Here is a 19,204-nt window from a genome sequence, read left to right on the forward strand (position 1 = left end):
TTAATCTAGACGTTAAAGAAATTTGAGGGAGTCGGGGAGTAGTGCAGCGGGTTAAGCGCACGTGGCACAAAGCACAAAAACCGGCATAAGGATCCCGGTTCGAGCCTCCCGCTCCCCACCTGCAGGGAAGTCGCTTCACAGGCAGTGAAGCAGGTCTGCAGGTGTCTATCTTTCTCTCCTCCTCTCTGTCTTCCCCCCCCCTCCATTTCTCTCTGGCCTATCCAACAATGACGACATCAATAACTACTACAATAAAACAACCAAAGGGAATAAATAAATAAATATTTTAAAAAGCATTTTTTAAAAAAGTCAATGATTCTCTTTTCACTGCTTTTTTGTGTTTTGGAAAATATAATTACTTCACATTCAAATATATTAACATCATGAGTTTATTGTTAGTTGATATCCCCCCCCCCAGGGTTATTGCTGGGGCTCGGTGCCTGCACCATGAATCCACTGCTCCTGGAGGCTATTATTATTTTTCCCCTTTTGTTGCCCTTGTTGTTTAACGTTATTGTGGTTATTGATGTCGTTGTTGTTGGATAGGACAGAGAGCAATGGAAAGAGAGGAGGGGAAGACAGAGAGGGGGAGAGAAAGATGAACACCCACAGACCTGCTTCACTGCTTGTGAAGCGACCCCCCTGCAGGTGGGGAGCCGAGGGCTCGACCGGTCTTTACATTTTCCGCTATGTGCGCTTAACCCACTGCACGACCACCCGACCCCCATGTTTTTTTTTTCATTATTTATTTGTGATTTAATAATGATTGACAAGATAGTGGGATAAGAGCGGTATAATTCCATACAATTCATGCCATCAGCGTTCCATATCCCATCCCCTCCATTGGAAGGTTCCCTATGTTTTATTCCTCTGAGAGTGTAGACCAAAGATCTTTATGGGGAGAGAAGGTGGAAGGTCTGACTTCTGTAATTGCTTCTCTGTTGGACATGGGCATTGGCAGGTCAATTTTTATGCCATTCAGGGAATCAACACAGAGCTGTACTCATGATACCTCTGATCCATTTCCACAGCCTATTTTTTATCTGTCTGTCTTTTAAAAATAATATATTTATTCATTGGGTAGAGACAGAGAGAAAGTAATAGGGAATGGGAGAGAGAGAGAGAGGAATAGAGAGAGAGAGAGAGAGAGAGAGAGACCTGCAGCATTGCTTTACCACTTGTAAAGATTCTCTCCTTGTAGGTGGGGACCAGGGGTTTGAACCTGGGATCCTTGCACATGGTAACATACATGCTTTACCAAACATGCCACCTCCCAACACCTCCCATTTTTATATTATTTAATTTTTAGTTTGGGTAAAGACACCTACACACCACTCCACCATCCATGGAATCCCACCAATTTTGAGTTTTGGTGCTGTCATATGGTACCAGGTGACAAACCTAGGCCCTCACACATAGAAGATACTTATTCTACCCACTGAGTCACCTCCTGAGCTCCGAATTTCAAATTAATATTGACTTTCCCTATTTCCACACTACATATCGATTGTTACAACTCCCAAACCTAAAGGTCTTAGGCACGTCAGTGATTTTCAAGAGTTCTGAGACTGAACGATTGACAACCATCGATCTTGGTAATAAGTAAGGTATTTCTATTTTGGTTTTGTTTTCGCTAGGGCACTGCATAGCTCTGGCTTATGGTGGTGCTCAGGATTGAAGCTGGCATCGCAGAGCCTCAGGGATGGAAGTTTTCTTACTGGGCTGGGTGGTGATGCACCTAACTGAGCGCACATGTTACAGTGCTCAAGGACCCAGGTTCGAGCCCCCAGTCCCCACCTGCAGGGGGAAAGCTTTGTGAGTGGCAAAGCAGGCCAGAGGGTGTGTCTCTATCTCTCTCCCTCTCTATCACCCCTTTCCCTCTCAATTTCTTCCGAGATCAGATGAGATCGGGCGTGTTCAGGGTGGTATGGGCATAGACCCCCTCTCAATTTCTGACTGTTTCTATCCAAAATATAAAGATAAAAAAATTAAAAAGAAAAAAAGTTTTTTTTTACATAAACTTTATGCTTAATGCCCAATAAATGTGAAGACTGTAAGAGATATAATGATGTGTGTGCCATAAATGAAGACTTTTGCTTGTTCACACACCCCTTATTACGCCGGTGCTTGCACTTTGCACCATGTGCACTTAACCCACTGTGCTACCACCCGGCCCCCTTACACACACCCCTTATTAAAGTCTTCTGTGCATCTTGACCCTGAACTGAATTCTGGGAGCACGATGGTCGCTGAAATTGGGTTTCTGCCTTCAAATAGCTTTCCACCCAGCAGCAGAAGCCAATTATATGAATTGTGGTGATTTTTCAAGTTCTATAACCTTTCTCAAATCTTCAGAGTATAAAGGGATGATAGAGGGGAAAGGCAGTGTTTTTGCTGCACTGTAATTGGGATTTATTGTTCAGGTTATGAATTCTCATTTCTGTCACAGACAGACAATCCATTTTCTATTCTACTCCTAACTCCAAACCACCAGACTCCACCAAGAATAGGAATCACCCGAGTAAATTTGTCATTGATGGCTTATGATGGGGTAGGGAGCGGCCGGCCCATAGGCATACATAGCCCTCGAAATTATTTGGTTTGGCCTTGCCAAGGCAGCTGGAGCTTTTTTTCATCTCAGCAACAAGTGCTAATCTTTAAGTTGATGATCTTGCATGGCTCATGAATGATGTTATAAAATAAGATCCAGGGGAGTCGGGTGGTAGTGCAGCGGGTTAAACACAGGTGGCGCAAAGCACAAGGACCAACCTAAGGATCCCGGTTCGAGCCCCCTGCTCCCCACCTGCAAGGGAGTCGCTTCGCAGGCGGTGAAGCAGGCCTGCAGGTGTCTGTCTTTCTCTCCCCCCTCTCTGTCTTCCCCTCCTCTCTCGCTTTCTCTCTGTCCTATCCACAACGACATCAATAACAACAATAATAATAACAACCACAACAACAAGGGCAACAAAAGGAAAAACAATAGCCTCTAAGAGCAGTGGGTTCATGGTGCAGGCACTGAACCCCAGCAATAACCCTGGAGGCAAAATAAATTAATTAATTAAAAAAAAATCCAAATGGCCCAGGGCAGGAGAAAAAAAAAGAAAGAAAGAAAAAAGTTCCCCACCCGACTCATGGTCAGGAATGAGAATTAATGCTTTTGGCTCACTTTGCAGTGACCGTGCTGGCAATATTCAACGAGCTACATGCAGACGTGGACCTGTACGCACTGCTGTTCGGAGAAAGCGTCCTCAATGATGCTGTTGCCATTGTGCTCTCCTCGTAAGTAGCAACAACGCTGCTCGGGACAGAAATCGGGTGGCTTCCTTTCACATTCTGGACAACATTCAGATGCAGCCTTAAACAGGTCCAGTATCGAACTGGGGCCTGAAGTGAGGTTTAATACATCATGGGAGGACTGCGGAGTAAAGTAAATAGATCCAGCATGGTGATGCTTACAAGAGTGGAGATAGCTGTGCTTCTTGATATTCTTAGATAGCACAGTGTAAAACAAGTACAGTCCTTTTTTTTTTTTTTGCAAAACTCTCTTCCTTTTGAAACTCCAGGTCGATCGTTGCCTACCAGCCTGCAGGACTGAACACTCATGCCTTCGATGCTGCTGCCTTTTTTAAGTCGGTTGGCATCTTCCTAGGTATATTTAGTGGCTCTTTTACCATGGGAGCTGTGACTGGTGTTGTGACTGCGTTGATATCCTTTCTGTAGATTCTTCTCCTGCCTGGGTATGATTAGTGATTTACACTTTCAGAAAGTTTTTTTTTTTTAGCTCTTCCTTTCAGATCAGCATAATTTTTTTTCCATTGTCAAAACTCTCCTTTTAAACAGAATTCTTTTACATTGTTTTCTATTATTATCTTTATTTACTTATTGGATGAATGCAGCCAGAAATTGAGAGGGGAGAGAGAGAGACAGACAGAGACAGAGAGAGACTCCTGCAGCACTACTTCACCACTTGTGAAGCTTTCCCCATGCAGGTAGGGACCATGGGCTCGAACCTGGGTCCTTGGGCACTATAATATGTATACTCAGCCAGGTGCACCACCACCCAGCCCACATTGTCAAAACTTTCCACTTGATTCTTACAAGGGAAATATCACAGAAATGTCACTTAAAAACCCAAAAGTTCATAAAGGTACTAATTTAATAATATTTGACAAATGGCCTGTTTTGATGTGGCATGAGCCTCCTAAGATCTGTCCCATTCATTGGTTGAGTCTTTAGTTAAGAGTCTGAGGAAGCATTTGGGAATGTAAGAGTATGCTTAGCTCTGGTCTCATCTGATCAGTTCTTGTCTCTCCTTACGAACCAGACATGAGAGCTTGGGAGCCGGGGTAGGGGGATCAGTTTCAGGGAGGGAAAAAAAAAACTGCTGAAGAGTCAGGAGGAGGTTGGAAGCAGGGACCACCTTCCAGAAGGAAGCAGGCTGGGAAATACTTTAGCCCCAGATGTGCCACTGCTACCAGCTGCTCAGGGCCATGCAACTAGCTAGGGCCCATCAATAGAAATTACTACAAAGTGGCCTTCCTTCCTCAAAGGACTGCATAGTGTTTTGTTCAAAATATACATTAAAATTGAATGTAGAGTGAGCAGGTAATCCATCCACAGGTATGCAGAGTCCTTGACCATATCATCTTTTAGGAGCATTTAGATGACTACTATCCAATGTAAATCCCACAAGAGCCACAGATGCAAGCCACATTTGTTCCCAGAACTTATAGAAGTCGTTGAGACTTTTTTTTTCATACATTCCATTTTTGTACCACTTCTTTGAAAACTATGTGTTTTTGTACCAACAGCACCTATGGCTAGTGGCAGCCATGTTGGATGGTGCCGACTTTCATGGCATTTTCTTCATAGAAGCCCTTTTGGTGTCTTGGGGACTTATTCAGTGTGATCACTCATGGGATGATTCCATGATGGCCTTATGGAGAAGGACAGTGGCAGGCAGGGACTCTGTGGTCCTCCAAGGTGACACCAGTCCATTGTAGTTGCCCCTGAAGTTGTGCGTTTCTTTTTTGTGTCTCCACTAGAAACCTCCTATGGGATCACGCCATAGCGGTCCAGAAAGGTCAGGATCAAAACCAACATTATCTTTCCAGACCTGACTGAGGCATTTCCAGCACTGCTAGGACCAACTCACTGTTCATGCCTTAGGCCACGACTGCACTTCTCAGAACCGTGGGCATTGCAAGGAATGCAGAAAACCAGTTTCCAATTTCTTTTTCAAATGTAGCTTTATTGAGATAAAGTTTCATTTATAATGCACAATTCAGTGCTTGATCTTGGGAGGGTATCACAGTGTTAATTTTAAAAACTGCCGTGAGTTGTCATTTAAGTGTATAGTCCAGTGGCACTCAGTAAATCGAAGTGTTAGATAATCATTCCTATTATTCCCAAACATTATCAGCATCCCAGTCATACCCATTAAACAGTATCCACCCTTTAGCTTCTCTCGCTCTCTCCCAGCCCACACTACCTCTGTTGTGCTGAAAGGCTTGATTTGATTCCTTTGAGACCACAAAAGACAAGTTCAGAAGGAAAGGACTTAACACTTCGAGAGACGGGGGGGGCGGGGTGGTCCTGTTCTCATCCAGTGTGGTTCTGGGTGACCTTCAGACTTGTGTCTGGAGACAGTTCCTTGACAGAGGCTAACGTGACCAAGTTCACCAAGCTGCACTGCTTCCCCCTGCTGGAGACAGCGCTCTTCTTCCTGATGTCCTGGAGCACGTTCCTCCTGGCAGAAGCCTGTGGCTTTACAGGTGCGTCTTCTCAACTCTTGGGCCAGCCTTCCCCCCACCCCCCTCTCTCTGTAGCAGGGCCGTGGGAGCTGGAAGGGAGGGGAGACTTCTTCAACAGCAGTTACACTGAGTTAATCAACTGCGCACAAAGTGCCCTTATGAAAGATTACTGAGCAAGACTGCCTTATGAATGATTTAGTTTCCTCAAAGCTGCATATTTTTCCTCCCTCTGTCCCTCCCTCTCTCCCTCCCTTCCTTTCATTCCCAACTGTCTTTCTTCCTTTCTCCCTTTCTCTCTCTCCCTTCCTTCCTTGCTTCTATCCATCCATCCATCCATCCATCCATCCATCCATCCATCCTTTCTTTCTTTCTCTCTTTCTTTCCTTCCTTCATCACCGGGGCTTCACTACCCCATGCTAACTTTTTTAAAAAAAACATTTGTATTTCTTTATTTATTATTGAATAGAGGCAGAGAGAAATTGAGAAGGGAGGGGGAGGGAGAGAGACAGAGAGACACCCGCAGCCCTACTTCACTACTCATGAAGCTCTCCCCCTGCAGATGGGGACCGGGGGCTTGAACCGGGGTCCTTATGCACTGTAATGTGTGCACTTAACCAGGTGCGCCACCACCTGCCCCCCCCATGCTAACTTTTTTACAAAGAGGCCACAGCACTGGAGCCCTCCCCCCAATGTCATAGGGCATTGTATGGTATGGTATGAGGGCTTGAACCCAGGTCCTTGTGCATTGTAACACATGCACTTAAGCAGATGTGCCACCACCCAGCCTATTTATTTATTTATTTATTTATACAAACAGCAACACTAAAGAAAGTATTTGCTTGTAAAGTTAATTTTGTATCTACTCAGATACATATGAATACTTATGAATACTTATTTTCCTTAATATATGTCTGGTCTGTCCAGTCATTATGTTATTTTAAATATACTTGGTTGCCACCAGGTTTATTGCTGGGGTTCAGTGCCTGCATGATGAAACCACCACTTGTGGTGGCCATTTTTTAATTTTTATTGAATAGAACAGAGAGAAACTGAGAGGGGGAGGGGAGAGAGAGGGGGAGAAAGAAAGTGAACATTTACAGCACTGCATCACTGCTCATGAACTCAGGCCCTTGCACATCATAATGTGTGGACTCAACCGGGTACACCACTGCCCACTCCCTGGGGGAAGCTTCATTGTCATGGTGTCTCTCTCTCTCCTTCACTCCGTCTGTGTCTATCTCTCTTTGAAAAAAATGAACTTGGAGTTGTGAAGCCCTAACAATAGTAAGTATATATTAGAACATTGATTTTGGTATCTCAGTGTGGCTTTAATTTGCATTTCTCTAGTGATGAGTGAATTAGAGCATTTCTGCATATGTCTGTGGGCCATGCGTATATCTTCTTTGAAGAACTGTCTATTCATGTCCTCCGCCCACGTTTTTATTGGGTTGTTCTTTTTCTTTTTATTGAGCCGAATGAGTTCTTTATAGATGTTTGATATCAAGTGCTTGTCTAAAGTATAATGCGTGAATATGTTCTCCCATTTGCTGGGTTTCCCGTTGACCTTTATGGAGTTTTCTTTTGGTGTATGGAAGCTTTTTAATTTGACATAGTCCCATTTAGAACATTAAACAGAGAGGACTATGACAAAAGTATATGTCTGGTCCTCATAGTCTCTTCAAGGGAACAAATGCTAAATGGTGACTATGGACGGTAAAGTCATTAGGTATTTAGAGAATGGGAGACAGAGCCCTCAAAACTGCAGCACAGGGCCACTAGGGGCCTTGTTCTGAAGAAAGGCAGCATTGGGAGAAGGAAAAGTTGATATGAATCATGGAGGGGTGAGCTTTCTGTAATCGGAAACTTTAAAAAATGTTCAGGCAGGGAGTCGGGCGGTAGCGCTGCAGGTTAAGCGCAGGTGGTGCAAAGTGCAAGGACCAGCGTAAGGATCCCGGTTCGAGCCCCCGGCTCCCCACCTGCAGGGGAGTCGCTTCACAGGTGATGAAGCAGGTCTTCAGGTGTCTCTCTTTCTCTCCCCCTCTCTGTCTTCCCCTCCTCTCTCCATTTCTCTCTGTCCTATCCAACAACGTTGATATCAGTATCAACAACAATAATAACTACAACAATAAAACAACAAGGACAACAAAAGGGAATAAATAAACAAATATTTAAAAAAATGTTCAGGCAGGTAAGTATGCCAAACTACCTACATGAACGTTTTGTTTTAGTAAGGTTCTTCTCTGCTGCTTCCCTTCCCATTGATTTTTTTTTCCATTCTCTTGCCAGGTGTTGTAGCTGTCCTTTTCTGTGGAATCACACAAGCTCATTATACCTACAACAATCTGTCGGTGGAATCAAGAAGTCGAACCAAGCAGGTGTGAGAGACTACCCCCCCCTCACCCCCCACCCCCAGTCCTCAGAACTAACCGTTAATATGCAAAGGAGGAGACCCAAAGGGTTCATGGCTTCATGTTCATCTTCCATACAGCTCTTCGAGGTGTTACACTTCCTGGCCGAGAACTTTATCTTCTCCTATATGGGCCTGGCGCTGTTTACCTTCCAGAAGCATGTTTTCAGCCCTGTGTTCATCATTGGAGCTTTTGTATCCTTTTTGGTGCCACCATTATCTACTTGGGGGAAGCAGTCGTTTCTCAGAATGTTCTAATGAACATTTAATTTCTGTTTGGGTTGGATAAGCTGGTCATTAAGAAATCTGTGAAATTTTCACAAGGAGAAAAACCAGAAAACTCCAGCCTAGTGTATTTGAGTGAATTTGAGGATTGACATTGGTCCAGAGGTTGTTCTTTCTGTACTTTCTGTGTTGGGTGACCTTGCTGTTACACTGTTGCCTGGAAGGTTCTTTTTTCTTTTCTTTCTTTTTTTAAAAAAAATTATTATCTTTGTTTATTTTTATTTAATTTTTTTAAATTAACTTTATTTATTTATTGGATAGAGACAGCCAGAAATCAAGAGGGAAGAGGAAGATAGAGAGGGAGAGAGATACCTGCAGCCCTGCTTTCTGCTCGTGAAGCTTCCCCCCCTGCAGGTGGGGACACGGGGCTTGAATCTAGATCCTTGCACATTGTAACATGCGTCCAACCAGGTGCACCACCACCTGTCCCCTTATCTTTATTTATTGGATAATGATAGTCAGAGATGGAGAGGAGTGGAGAGGTAGAGGGAGAGAGACAAAGAGACACCTTCAGCCCTGCTTGACCACTTGTGAAGCCTTCCCCCCTACCAGGGGCTCAAACCCAGGTCCTTGCATATTGTAACATGTGCGCTCAACCAGGTGTGCCACCACTCACCCCCACGGGTTATTTTTCTAAATCCCCTTCTCCCCTTCTTAGAAGACTTAGAAGTTGGCAACCGTGCCAGTTCTCAGGATTATTTTTATGACATTTTTGTGTGAATTCTAATCAAAAAGATCCCCCCATTTGTAAGGCTTACAGGTTCTTTTTCCCTTGCTCTGGAATGCACAATTGTGTGGTCAGCCCTTGCTTGCACCACCAAGGCAGGCCTACGGGCAGCGAGCAAGACCCTCCTGAGCTTCCTTACTGTACATAAAGATCAAGGTAGAAAACACTCTTCCTGGAGTCGGGTGGTAGTGCAGCGGGTTAAGAGCAGATGGTGCAAAGCACAAGGACCAACATACAGATCCCGGTTCGAGCCCCCAGCTCTCCACCTGCAGGGGAATCTCTTCACAGGCGGTAAAGCAGGTCTGCAGGTGTCTATCTTTCTCTCCCCCTGTTTTCCCCTCCTCTCTCCATTTCTCTCTGCCCTATCCAACAACGACGACATCAATAACAACAATAATAACAACAACAATAAAAAACAAGGGTGACGAAAGGGAGTAAATAAATAAATAAATATTTTTAAAAAGAGAGGAAAAAAGAAAACACTCTTCCTAGGTTGGGCAGTAGTGGTACATCTAGTTGAACACACATATTACATGCTCAAGGACCTGGGTTTAAGCCCCCCAGTCCCCACCTACAGGATTGGGGCTGGGAAGCTTCTGAGTGGTGAACCAGTGCTACAGATGTTTCTCTTTCTTTCTCTCTATCTCCTCCTCCCCTCTCATTTCACTCTGCCCTATCAAATAAAACAAATATACTTTAAAAATAAAACACTCTTCCTACCCCTCCATTATTGCCACTACCACCCCCCTCCAAAAAGGGGGTGGGTAGGTGGGAGAGCAGGGTGGAAAGGATAAAGTAGAAAAATATTTGTTTTCTTAATTTGTAGGCACAAGTTTTGGAAGAAAAACACCTATCCGTGGGATTGGCTTCTCTCGAGAGGAAGGGTGTGAATGTTCACAGTAGGTTGACAGCTGAAAGTTCTGCTCACTTGGATTCAGTGAAATCCAAGTGAAATCCAAGTTTGTTTTGATGAAAGCCAGCTTCTCGGGGGCCAGGATCTGGGATGCCCCAGCCCTGCCTGGATGGCACAGTACTGAGCCAGAGCCCTCAGTTGGTGGACGTTCGCTTTTGCCTTTTTTCTCTGCCTTACGAATAGCCTTCGGTCTTGAGCTGCTGGCATAAAAAAAAGGACCATTTTTTCTCTTCCGGGCTTCTTGTTTCTTGTACTATTCACTCAAATACTAGATCGAAGTGAGGGTGGCCTGCTGCCATACCAGAATCCTTCCAGCTAAAGCGCCGTCTGCTTCAACGGGGCTCATTTCCTTACACATGCACCAGACTCCCTGCTAAAACTCTAAGGGCTCAGTGTTTTTGTTTTGTTTTGTTTTGATCCCGGATTCAGAAGGCTCTTGCATGTCATTTGGATTTGCATTTCTAGCACTGCATCCAGGCAAGCAATAAGAGAGCAGCCCTTGTTTGTTGACGTCCCTTCTGGAAGAGAGAGAGGGAGGGAGGGAGGGAGGGAGGGAGGGAGGGAGGAAGATAGGCTGTTTATCACTTAAGGACCTCTACATGGCCCCTGGGATAGAATGTTCTGTAAGTACTACCTGTTTCCTTTGGTTCAGAACAAAACAAGAAAGATGAAGACAAACAAAACAGTCAGTCCATTACCACAGAAGGCAGGAGGAAGATAGTACTGCCCTGGCTTCTGTCTGAAACAGCTGCAGCTCTGGCAGCTGGTGCTCTGCTGAAACGGAAGTGCCCTGTTCCTCTGGCTTCCCTGCCGGTTTCCTCCTGTAACCGGAGGAAGCTTGTATCTCTCTGTGGGACTCTGTCTCAAGGGCAACAAGTGACCGAATGACTGGCTTCCCTGAATTCTTTATTCCCCATAGTAGCTTCCTTTTTCTCTATCTTTCTTCCTTTTCTTCTTCTTCTTTTTTTTAAAATATGTATTTAATAAAAGAGAGATACAGAGAGAGGGACCAGTGCACTGCTCAGCTCTGGCTTATGATAGTGCTGGAGATCTGAACCTGGGACCCCAGACATGAAAGTCTTTTGCGGGGGGTGGGGGGTGGAGGGGGTATTCCACCTGATTAAGTGCACATATTACCATGCTCAAGGACCTGGGATCCAGCCCCACTCCTCGCCTGCAGGGGAGAAACTTCACAAGTGGTGAAGCAAGTACTGCAGGAGTCTCTCTGTCTCCCTCCCTCTCTATCTTCTCCTCCCCTCTCAGTTTCTCTCCTGTGAAAGAAAGAAGAAAGAAAGAAAGAAAGAAAGAAAGAAAGAAAGAAAGAGGAAGGGAAGGAAAGGAAAGGGCGAGCCACTGGGAGAAGTGGATTCATCTTGCTGTCACCGAGCCCCAGCAATAAGCCTGGTGGATATACAAAAAAAAAAAAAAAATACAAAACAGTCTTTTGCAGAACCATTACGCTGTCTCCCCAACTCCCGAGTTTTATTTTGTTTTTTCCCCCACTCACCACCTTTCCCATTTCTGAGAGTTCCTCCAGGCATGTCAGCCACTGAAGTAAAGAAATCATCTCCAGGCTGGTTCTCTGAGAAAGAGAAATACAGTCTTCGTATGAAGTTTCCTCCCCTCTTATTTGTAGGATTTTCCAGGTCATGCAATCATTTGAATCCCTGCTATTTACTTGTTGTTGTTACTGAGGCTTTACCCCTGACTTTGTTCAGATATATAGAGAGGGAGGGGCGGGGGTGGGGAGAGGGAAAGGTACCACAGCACCTAAGCTTCCCCCCAGTGCTGTGAAGGCTGGGCTTGAATCGGAGTTGTGAACGTGACAATGCAGACACCTTCCCACATAAGCTGTGTTGCTGGGCCCCCTGCTGTTTACATTCAGCTGAAGTTTACACGCCCCTGCTACTCAGCAGATTGTCTCTGTAGAATTTCCTCCTCGGAGATACAGTAATGCTCTCCTTGCTGAGTCTCCTTCCTTTAGAACCCAGTGCATGATTTGCTTCTTTTAGCTTGTTCCTCCGTGCAATAACATGGTTTCGGGCAGATTGGAGACTTGGTCTGTTAGGTCGTTTAAGGAGAGTTGGGTATTCCAGTTCATTTAACAGGCTAGAAATTCATCTCAAAGGTGATGGCTTCTTCATTTTAACAGCTGAGTAGTATCTCAGAGGAATCCTATCAAGTGAGAGAAGCCAAATGGAGAAAGATGAAGACCCAGTGATCTCACTCATAGGTGGAACTTTAAAACCAAGGAAAGAAATGGAGGACATAGTATGCTGTACTGCACCAAAGAAAAGATCTCAGGGGAGTGGGGTCAGGTGGGAGGGGAGGAGTGAGAGGAGGTGAACAGGGTATTGGAGTCTTGGTGCATGATGAAGGGAAAGAAGTAAAATTGGGGGTGGGGTGAGAGGGTTTTGTGGCCACCTGTCATAGGTGATGAGAGATTGTATTCATATGTCAACAACTGTACTGTAAACCACTAGCACTATCAGCCTTTTTTAAAAAAGTATTCTCTGTGCCAAGAGCTAGGAAAGCTGGCCAAGCAAATCCCACTTGTTGCTGAAGCTTGTTTGGAAGAAACCTAGATAACCTGGCTTCAGTATGAAGCTCTTTCTTTTATTTATTTATTTAGTCCCTTTTGTTGCCCTTGTTGTGTTATTGTTATAGTAAGTAATGTTGATGTTGTTGTTGGATAGGACAGAGAGAAATGGAGAGGAGGGGAAGACAGAGAGAGGAAGAGAAAGATAGACACCTGCAGACCTGTTTCACCGCTTGTGAAGTGAGCCACCTGCAGGTGGGAAGGCGGGGGCTCGAACCAGGGTCCTTATACTGGTCCTTGCGCTTTGCGCCACCTGCGCTTAACCCACTGTGCTACTGCCCGACTCCCTTTTTTTAAAATTTGTTATTTATAAAAAGGAAACATAGACTAAACCATAGGATAAGAGGGGTACAACTCCACACAATTCCCACCACCAGAACTCTGTATCCCATCCCCTCCCCTGATAGCTTTCCTATTCTTTAACCCTCTGGGAGTATGGACCCAAGGTCATTGTGGGATGCAGAAGGTGGAAGGTCTGGCTTCTGTAATTGTTGAAGCTCTTCTTGATCATAACAAGATCCCAGGGCATTGCTACGGGTCTCCTCACTCTGAGTCTGCATGACTGTGTCATGATGGGAACTTGTTGGACCCTTAACCTCCATCTGGTCAGGTTGCCATCTTCCTGGGCAGAGCCGCACATATCTACCCACTCTCTTTCTTTCTCAACTTGGGCAGAAGACACAAGATTGGCTGGAATTTTCAACATATGATGATGTTTTCAGGTAAAAGGAACTATGAATGTGATGAACATGAGCCTCGTTGAGAAGATGATAGTAATAGGATTTCAAAAATGTTAACCAGCAGGTTTCATAAAAAAGAGAACAATTCAAACATTTGGTTCTTTTGCGGTCCCTTGCAACGCTGAGGAGACAGCTGAATATATTGCACTGAGTGAACACTGATTCCTGCCGAACAATGTGAACACTCTGCTTGGGCAGGATTTAAGGTGCTTAGTTGTTATCCAGTCGGTGTTCACAACATTTTATTTCCTTGGCTCTGAGTTTGAATTAGGAGGGACCTTAACTAACCAACTGGTTCAAGGTTATCCATTGACAAACGAGATACCACTGCCATGGACTTGGTCCGTGTTCTTTTCCACAAAAGGTCTATTACCCTTCTGATTTTAGATCTATCTCTTGAGTTTGTGATGACTAGGTAGTGTTTGGAGCACAGACACAATTTATATTACTTCCTTCTTAGTACCTAATGCTACTAAGCAAGCAATTATTTCAGAAGCAAAAAGAGTGCTGTTAGTCTAAAATGGGCTGTAAAAAGTAGAGCAAGACTCTCCTCACTACACTGGGGCATTTGGGAGAAAATCCTACTCCTTCAAGGTTCTTTCTGAATAAAACCGCCTGACTCCAGAAGCTTATGTGGGTGCATGGTATTAACCATGTAACCCATGTGGCAGCAGTGTGTTTGACGGCACCTTGTCACATGTCCTGACACTCAGGAGCTCTTCCTCTTGGTTCCTACAGGCCTCAGGGGAGCAATGGCATTTGCGCTGGCCATCCGGGACACAGCCTCCTATGCTCGCCAGATGATGTTCACGACCACCCTTCTCATCGTCTTCTTCACTGTGTGGATCATTGGTGGAGGCACGACACCCATGCTGTCGTGGCTTAATATCAGGTCAGTTTCAAAGCAAGGCCAGTATGGCGGTTGTGTCACTGTCCCATGCAGGGAATGCTACGGCACACTGCACTGGGGCCTTTCACAGAGTGCTTTTTTCCTTATGGGAAGGCTTTGAACCTAACAAAAGGAAGAACCAGAATGTTGACTTCCCTTAAAGAAGAAGCAGTCTCATTAAGTCTTGGACTGGCAAAATAACTCACTTGGATAGAGTGCTGCTTTGCTATGTGTGTGAACCAGGCTCAAGCTGGGCCCCCACAGCAGTGAAGAATGCTTCAGTGTCGTGGTCCCTTCATTCCTCTCTCTATATCTATCTCTCTCTCTTCATCTCTCTATCTCTGTCTAAAAAATGAATTCAAGAAGTCTTAAGACTGGGAGAGAGTCTAGACATAGGTGTTGGCAACGTCTACTATTTCACCTTCCTTTGAAATCAGCTAAGACCTTGGAAATAAATTCATTACTGGGAGCCAGGCCATGGTGCACCCAGTTAAGAGCACATAGTACAAAGTTCAAGGATCTGCTCACGGATCTGGGTTTGAGCCCCTCCTCCCCACCTACTGGCGGATGCTTCACAAGTGGCAAAGCATGTCTGCAGGTGTCTATATTTCTCTCTCCCTCTATCTCCCCATCCCTTTCAATTTCTCTCTGTCCTATCCAATAAAATGGGGAAAAAATAGTCCCCAAGAACAGTGGATTCACAGTGCTGGCACTGAGCCCCAGCAGTAACCCTGGAGGCGAGAGAAAGAGAGAGAGAGAGAAAGAAAGAGAGAGAAACTTATTCCTAAATGGGGAGGCAGGAGGGACTGTAAGAGGTGGGGAATGAGGGGGTGGTAGAAAAAGGAACCCAATCCCTATGCTAGATGGAGGGCAAGGGCACTCCGTGCTGGGCAAAGGGTCCTGACACTTATTTGGGTTCTTATTTTGGGAAGATATAAAATTGTATCTGTGAAATAGCATCAGTCGTGTGGAAGTTCCTCAGCCAGAAATCAAAGGAGGCAACTAGAGTCTATTCCTAGGAGGAAACTGTGTCCCTGCCTGCTTGCATGTACTGAAGAGGTTTTGTAGCTGTGTCAGGACATAGGTGCATAGAACAAACTTTTTTTTTAAAGAACATTACATTCTTTTTTAAATGTTTTTTTTATTTATTTGCTTATTCCTGTTTGTTGCCCTTGATGTTTTTTTTTTAATTTTTGTAGTTATTATTGTTGTTGTTATTGATGTTGTTGTTGTTGGATAGGACAGAGAGAAATGGTGAGAGGAGGGGAAGACAGAGACGGGGAGAGAAAGACAGACACCTGCAGACCTGCTTTACCACCTGTGAAGCGACTCCCCTGCAGGTGGGGAGCCGGGGGCTCGAACCAGGATCCTTCTGCTGCTTAACTCACTGCGCTACCATCCGACTCCCAGAACATTCAAGTCTTAACTGTGTTGTGACCTAAAAGAGTCAGGAGACCCTCAGCCTAGCTCTGGCTCTAGATGAAGACAAGTGCCTTCTGGATGTGGGCCTCAGTTTCACCCAGTGTTCAATGAAAGGCCTCTCTAGGGTTTTCTTTTCTTCTCTTCCCTTCTCTTTTCATTCCTTTTTTTTTCTTCTTCTCAGCTGTCACCAGAGTGGCTGACACTATGAAGGAAGGCACTGCTTCAGGTGGTCCTTTTTTTCCTTTTTCTCTTTCTATTGTATTTGATAGGACGAGAGAAATTGACAGAAGAAGGAGAGGTAGAGAGGGAGAAAGGAAGAGAGATGTCTGCAGACCTGCTTCAACACTTCCCCTGCAGATGGGGAGTGGAAGCTGGAAGCCAGGCCCTTGCATATGGTAATGTGTGTATTCAACTAGGTGAGCCACTGCCCAGCCCCCTCCTCTTAGCTTTTCTGCAGGATCCTTCTACATGAAGTCAACTCAGCCTCACTGGAACCCCCTTCCCTGGTTCCAGGTCTTCAGAGGATGAGCAGGTTAGGAAAGAAAAGGCACTTAGATGATCCATAGGTTTGAAAAGGAATTATCTGAAGAGCCACAAGATGGCAGTGGTCTTTCCTGCCTCTGCTGGCCGTCAGTTTGTGCTTATTTGTCTAGAATATGAAATGCATGGGACTGATCGTGATTGCTGCAGAGCACACGAGTTTGGAGGAGTGAAGAAGTACAAGTGTCGTAAGGTCATCCTTGGAGTTAGAGAGAAAATGACAAATTGAGAGCCGAGTTCCCCCCACCACCACCCCCCTGGGATTTTTGTACTGATGGCAGGCAGTGATCCCCAGGCCTGGCCCTTTCCAGCTACACCATGTGTGTTTCAGCCTCAGGTCCAGGTGCATCGCCAGGACCCCAGGATAATCATCAGCAATTGTCTGTGATGTTTCAGATTCCTCGTGCACATTAAGATAGTCCTCACAGCCCCCCCCCCCATAAGGGAGCCACTGCTAATATCTTCATTTTATTTTTCTTTATTTTTAAAAATCTGGTGCCAGGGTACAAACCCAGAGCTCCCCATATCCGTGATGTTGCTGAACAGCCTCCCCAGCCCAGTGTTTTCTTTTGTATTTGGAGGAGGACACTGATGCACTGTCTACAGAGCTCCTGCCGCTGCCATTGGACCTGTCCGTGGTACTCCAGTGTGGTGCCGGAGATGGAACTTGGGGCCTCAACCAAGGCAAGCACTCTGTTGCTAAACTGCCTGATGGGTCCCAGTCCTTTCATTTTAGAGCTGAGGAAACTTGAGACACAGAGCAGTGAATTTGCCCATGATCACAGAGCTTTAAGTGACAGAACTGGGATTTGAACCCATTCTTGCCACAGGGCTCACACTCCTAACTAAACTACTGCACCACACCTCTTGGAGGAAGGATTGCTTTGTTAAGGACTGTGTTGTAAAATGTGGACTGGTTAGAAGGGTCAATTTCTTGGCATGGATCTCCAGAGGCATATTAAGGAGAATCATTCACCTACAAGAATGTAAACAGGAAAAAAAAAGAGAATAGAGAATATTTTGACTTTGAATTTGAGACATAAGATAGTTCCCTCAGTGTTCTATGTAGCAGAATATATGAGCAAGAATGACAGTTTAGCCTATGCACAGTTGAGAATCTTTGCACCTTGATCCTTGAGCCTACTTCTTGTTTGACTGTCATCCTGTGGGTGCCCCATGCGTTAGTTTTCCCTGATATTTTATAAGTCCCTTTCTGGTAACCCTCCCCCCAACATATGTGGAACAAATACTTGTCCACTGAAAGTAGAGTTATCTTGTGACTCTCTCTCTAGTCCTTTTCAAAAAGTAGACAATTAAAATAGACCTCCTGGGAGTCAGGCGGTGGCGCAGTGGGTTAAGCACACATGGCGCAAAGCGCAAGGACCGGCGGAAGGATCCCAGTTCAAGCCCTGGGCTCCCCACCTGCAGGGGAGTCGCTTCACAGTCGGTGAAGCAGGTCTGCAGGTGTCTTTCTCTCCCCCTCTCTGTCTTCCCCTCCTCTCTCCATTTTTCTCTGTCCTATCCAACAACGACATCAGTAACAACAATAAGAACTACAAAAATAGGGAGTCAGGCTGTAGCGCAGCGGGTGCAAAGCACAAGGACCGGCATAAGGATCCCGGTTCGAACCCGGCTCCCCGCCTGCAGGGAAGTCGCTTCACAGGCGGTGAAGCAGGTCTGCAGGTGTCTATCTTTCTCTCCTCCTCTCTGTCTTCCCCTCCTCTCTCCATTTCTCTCTGTCCTATCCAACAACGACAACAACAATAATAACTACAACAATAAAACAACAAGGGCAACAAAAGGGAATAAATAAATAAAATAAATATTTTTTTTTAAAATCCCCCCCAAAAAAGAACTACAAAAATAAAACAACAAGGGCAACAAAAGGGAATAAATAAAATAAAATAAAATAGTCCTCCCTGGAGCTGAGAAAATGGACATTTCCTGAACCATAAAAGGTGCTTATATACAAATCCAGTAATTGGTTTGTTGGGAAAACAGTGATACCATATGGAGATAGTCCTTAGAACATACCAAGTGGCACAGAGGGAAGCATGAGGAGGTGGCAGTCAGAGAGATCCAGCTCCTCTCCATCCTGGCCAGCATTTGGTATTGTCAGTATATTTCATTTTAGCTATTCCAGTAAATGTGTGGGGTTACCTCGTCATAACATCTATGTACAAGTTGTAGCTAATGGTATTGAGAATACCTTTTATGTGCTTATTTGCTATATATTTTTGATGGTATAATTTGTTCAAGTCTATTGTCCATTTTCTAACTGGATTTTTTTTTATTGAGCTTTAACCATTGTTTATTCTAGATGGTAGTTTTTTTATTTCTTTTCTTTTTGTTGTTGTTTTTTCATTATTGTTGTAGTTACTATTGTTATTGATGTCCTCGTTGTTAGACAGGACAGAGAGAAATGGAGAGAGGAGGGGAAGACAGAGAGGGAGAGGGAAAGACAGACATCTGCAGACCTGCTTCACCACATGTGACTCCCCTGCAGGTGAGGAGCTGGGAGCTCAAACCGAGATCCTTGTGCCAGTTCTTGTGCTTTGTGCCACATGCGCTTAACCCACTGCGCCCGACTCCCAGTGTTTTTTTTTTTTTTTTTACTACTTCAGGATGGCTTTTTCAGATACAGAGAAAGAGAGGGAGAGAGAGAGAGAAAGAGAGAGAGAGAAAGAGAGAGTAAACTTGACTACAACACCGAAGCATCCTTCAGTATGGTGGGGCCTATGCATGGCAATGCAACACACTATCCAAGTGAGCTGTATTGCCAGTCCCTAGAGATCCTAGGCTTGGCAGATATGGGCTTTACAAATATTTCCTCCCAACCTTATCTTTTAATCTTCTTAGCAGAATATGCTATAGATTCAGAAGTGTTGATTTTCATGAAGTGCAATTTAGCTTTTTTTATTGCCACCAGTTT

At 44.9% G+C, this 19,204-nt stretch overlaps 1 protein-coding gene across 3 annotated transcripts in view; it reads left to right on the forward strand.

Annotated features, from left to right (window-relative positions):
* Positions 1-19,204, forward strand: part of SLC9A7 (solute carrier family 9 member A7) — a 165,957-nt gene that overhangs the window by 94,279 nt on the left and 52,474 nt on the right. For all 3 annotated transcript variants that reach the window (XM_060182488.1, XM_060182489.1, XM_060182490.1), the window contains exons 6-12: positions 3,171-3,276; positions 3,561-3,707; positions 5,671-5,771; positions 8,037-8,125; positions 8,239-8,352; positions 13,292-13,403; positions 14,160-14,313. In XM_060182488.1, the coding sequence (XP_060038471.1) occupies positions 3,171-3,276; positions 3,561-3,707; positions 5,671-5,771; positions 8,037-8,125; positions 8,239-8,352; positions 13,292-13,403; positions 14,160-14,313 (823 nt within the window). The remainder of the gene's footprint in view (positions 1-3,170; positions 3,277-3,560; positions 3,708-5,670; positions 5,772-8,036; positions 8,126-8,238; positions 8,353-13,291; positions 13,404-14,159; positions 14,314-19,204) is intronic.

The sequence above is a fragment of the Erinaceus europaeus genome, chromosome X (assembly GCF_950295315.1).
Source record: "Erinaceus europaeus chromosome X, mEriEur2.1, whole genome shotgun sequence".
Classification (NCBI taxonomy): Eukaryota; Metazoa; Chordata; class Mammalia; order Eulipotyphla; family Erinaceidae; genus Erinaceus; species Erinaceus europaeus.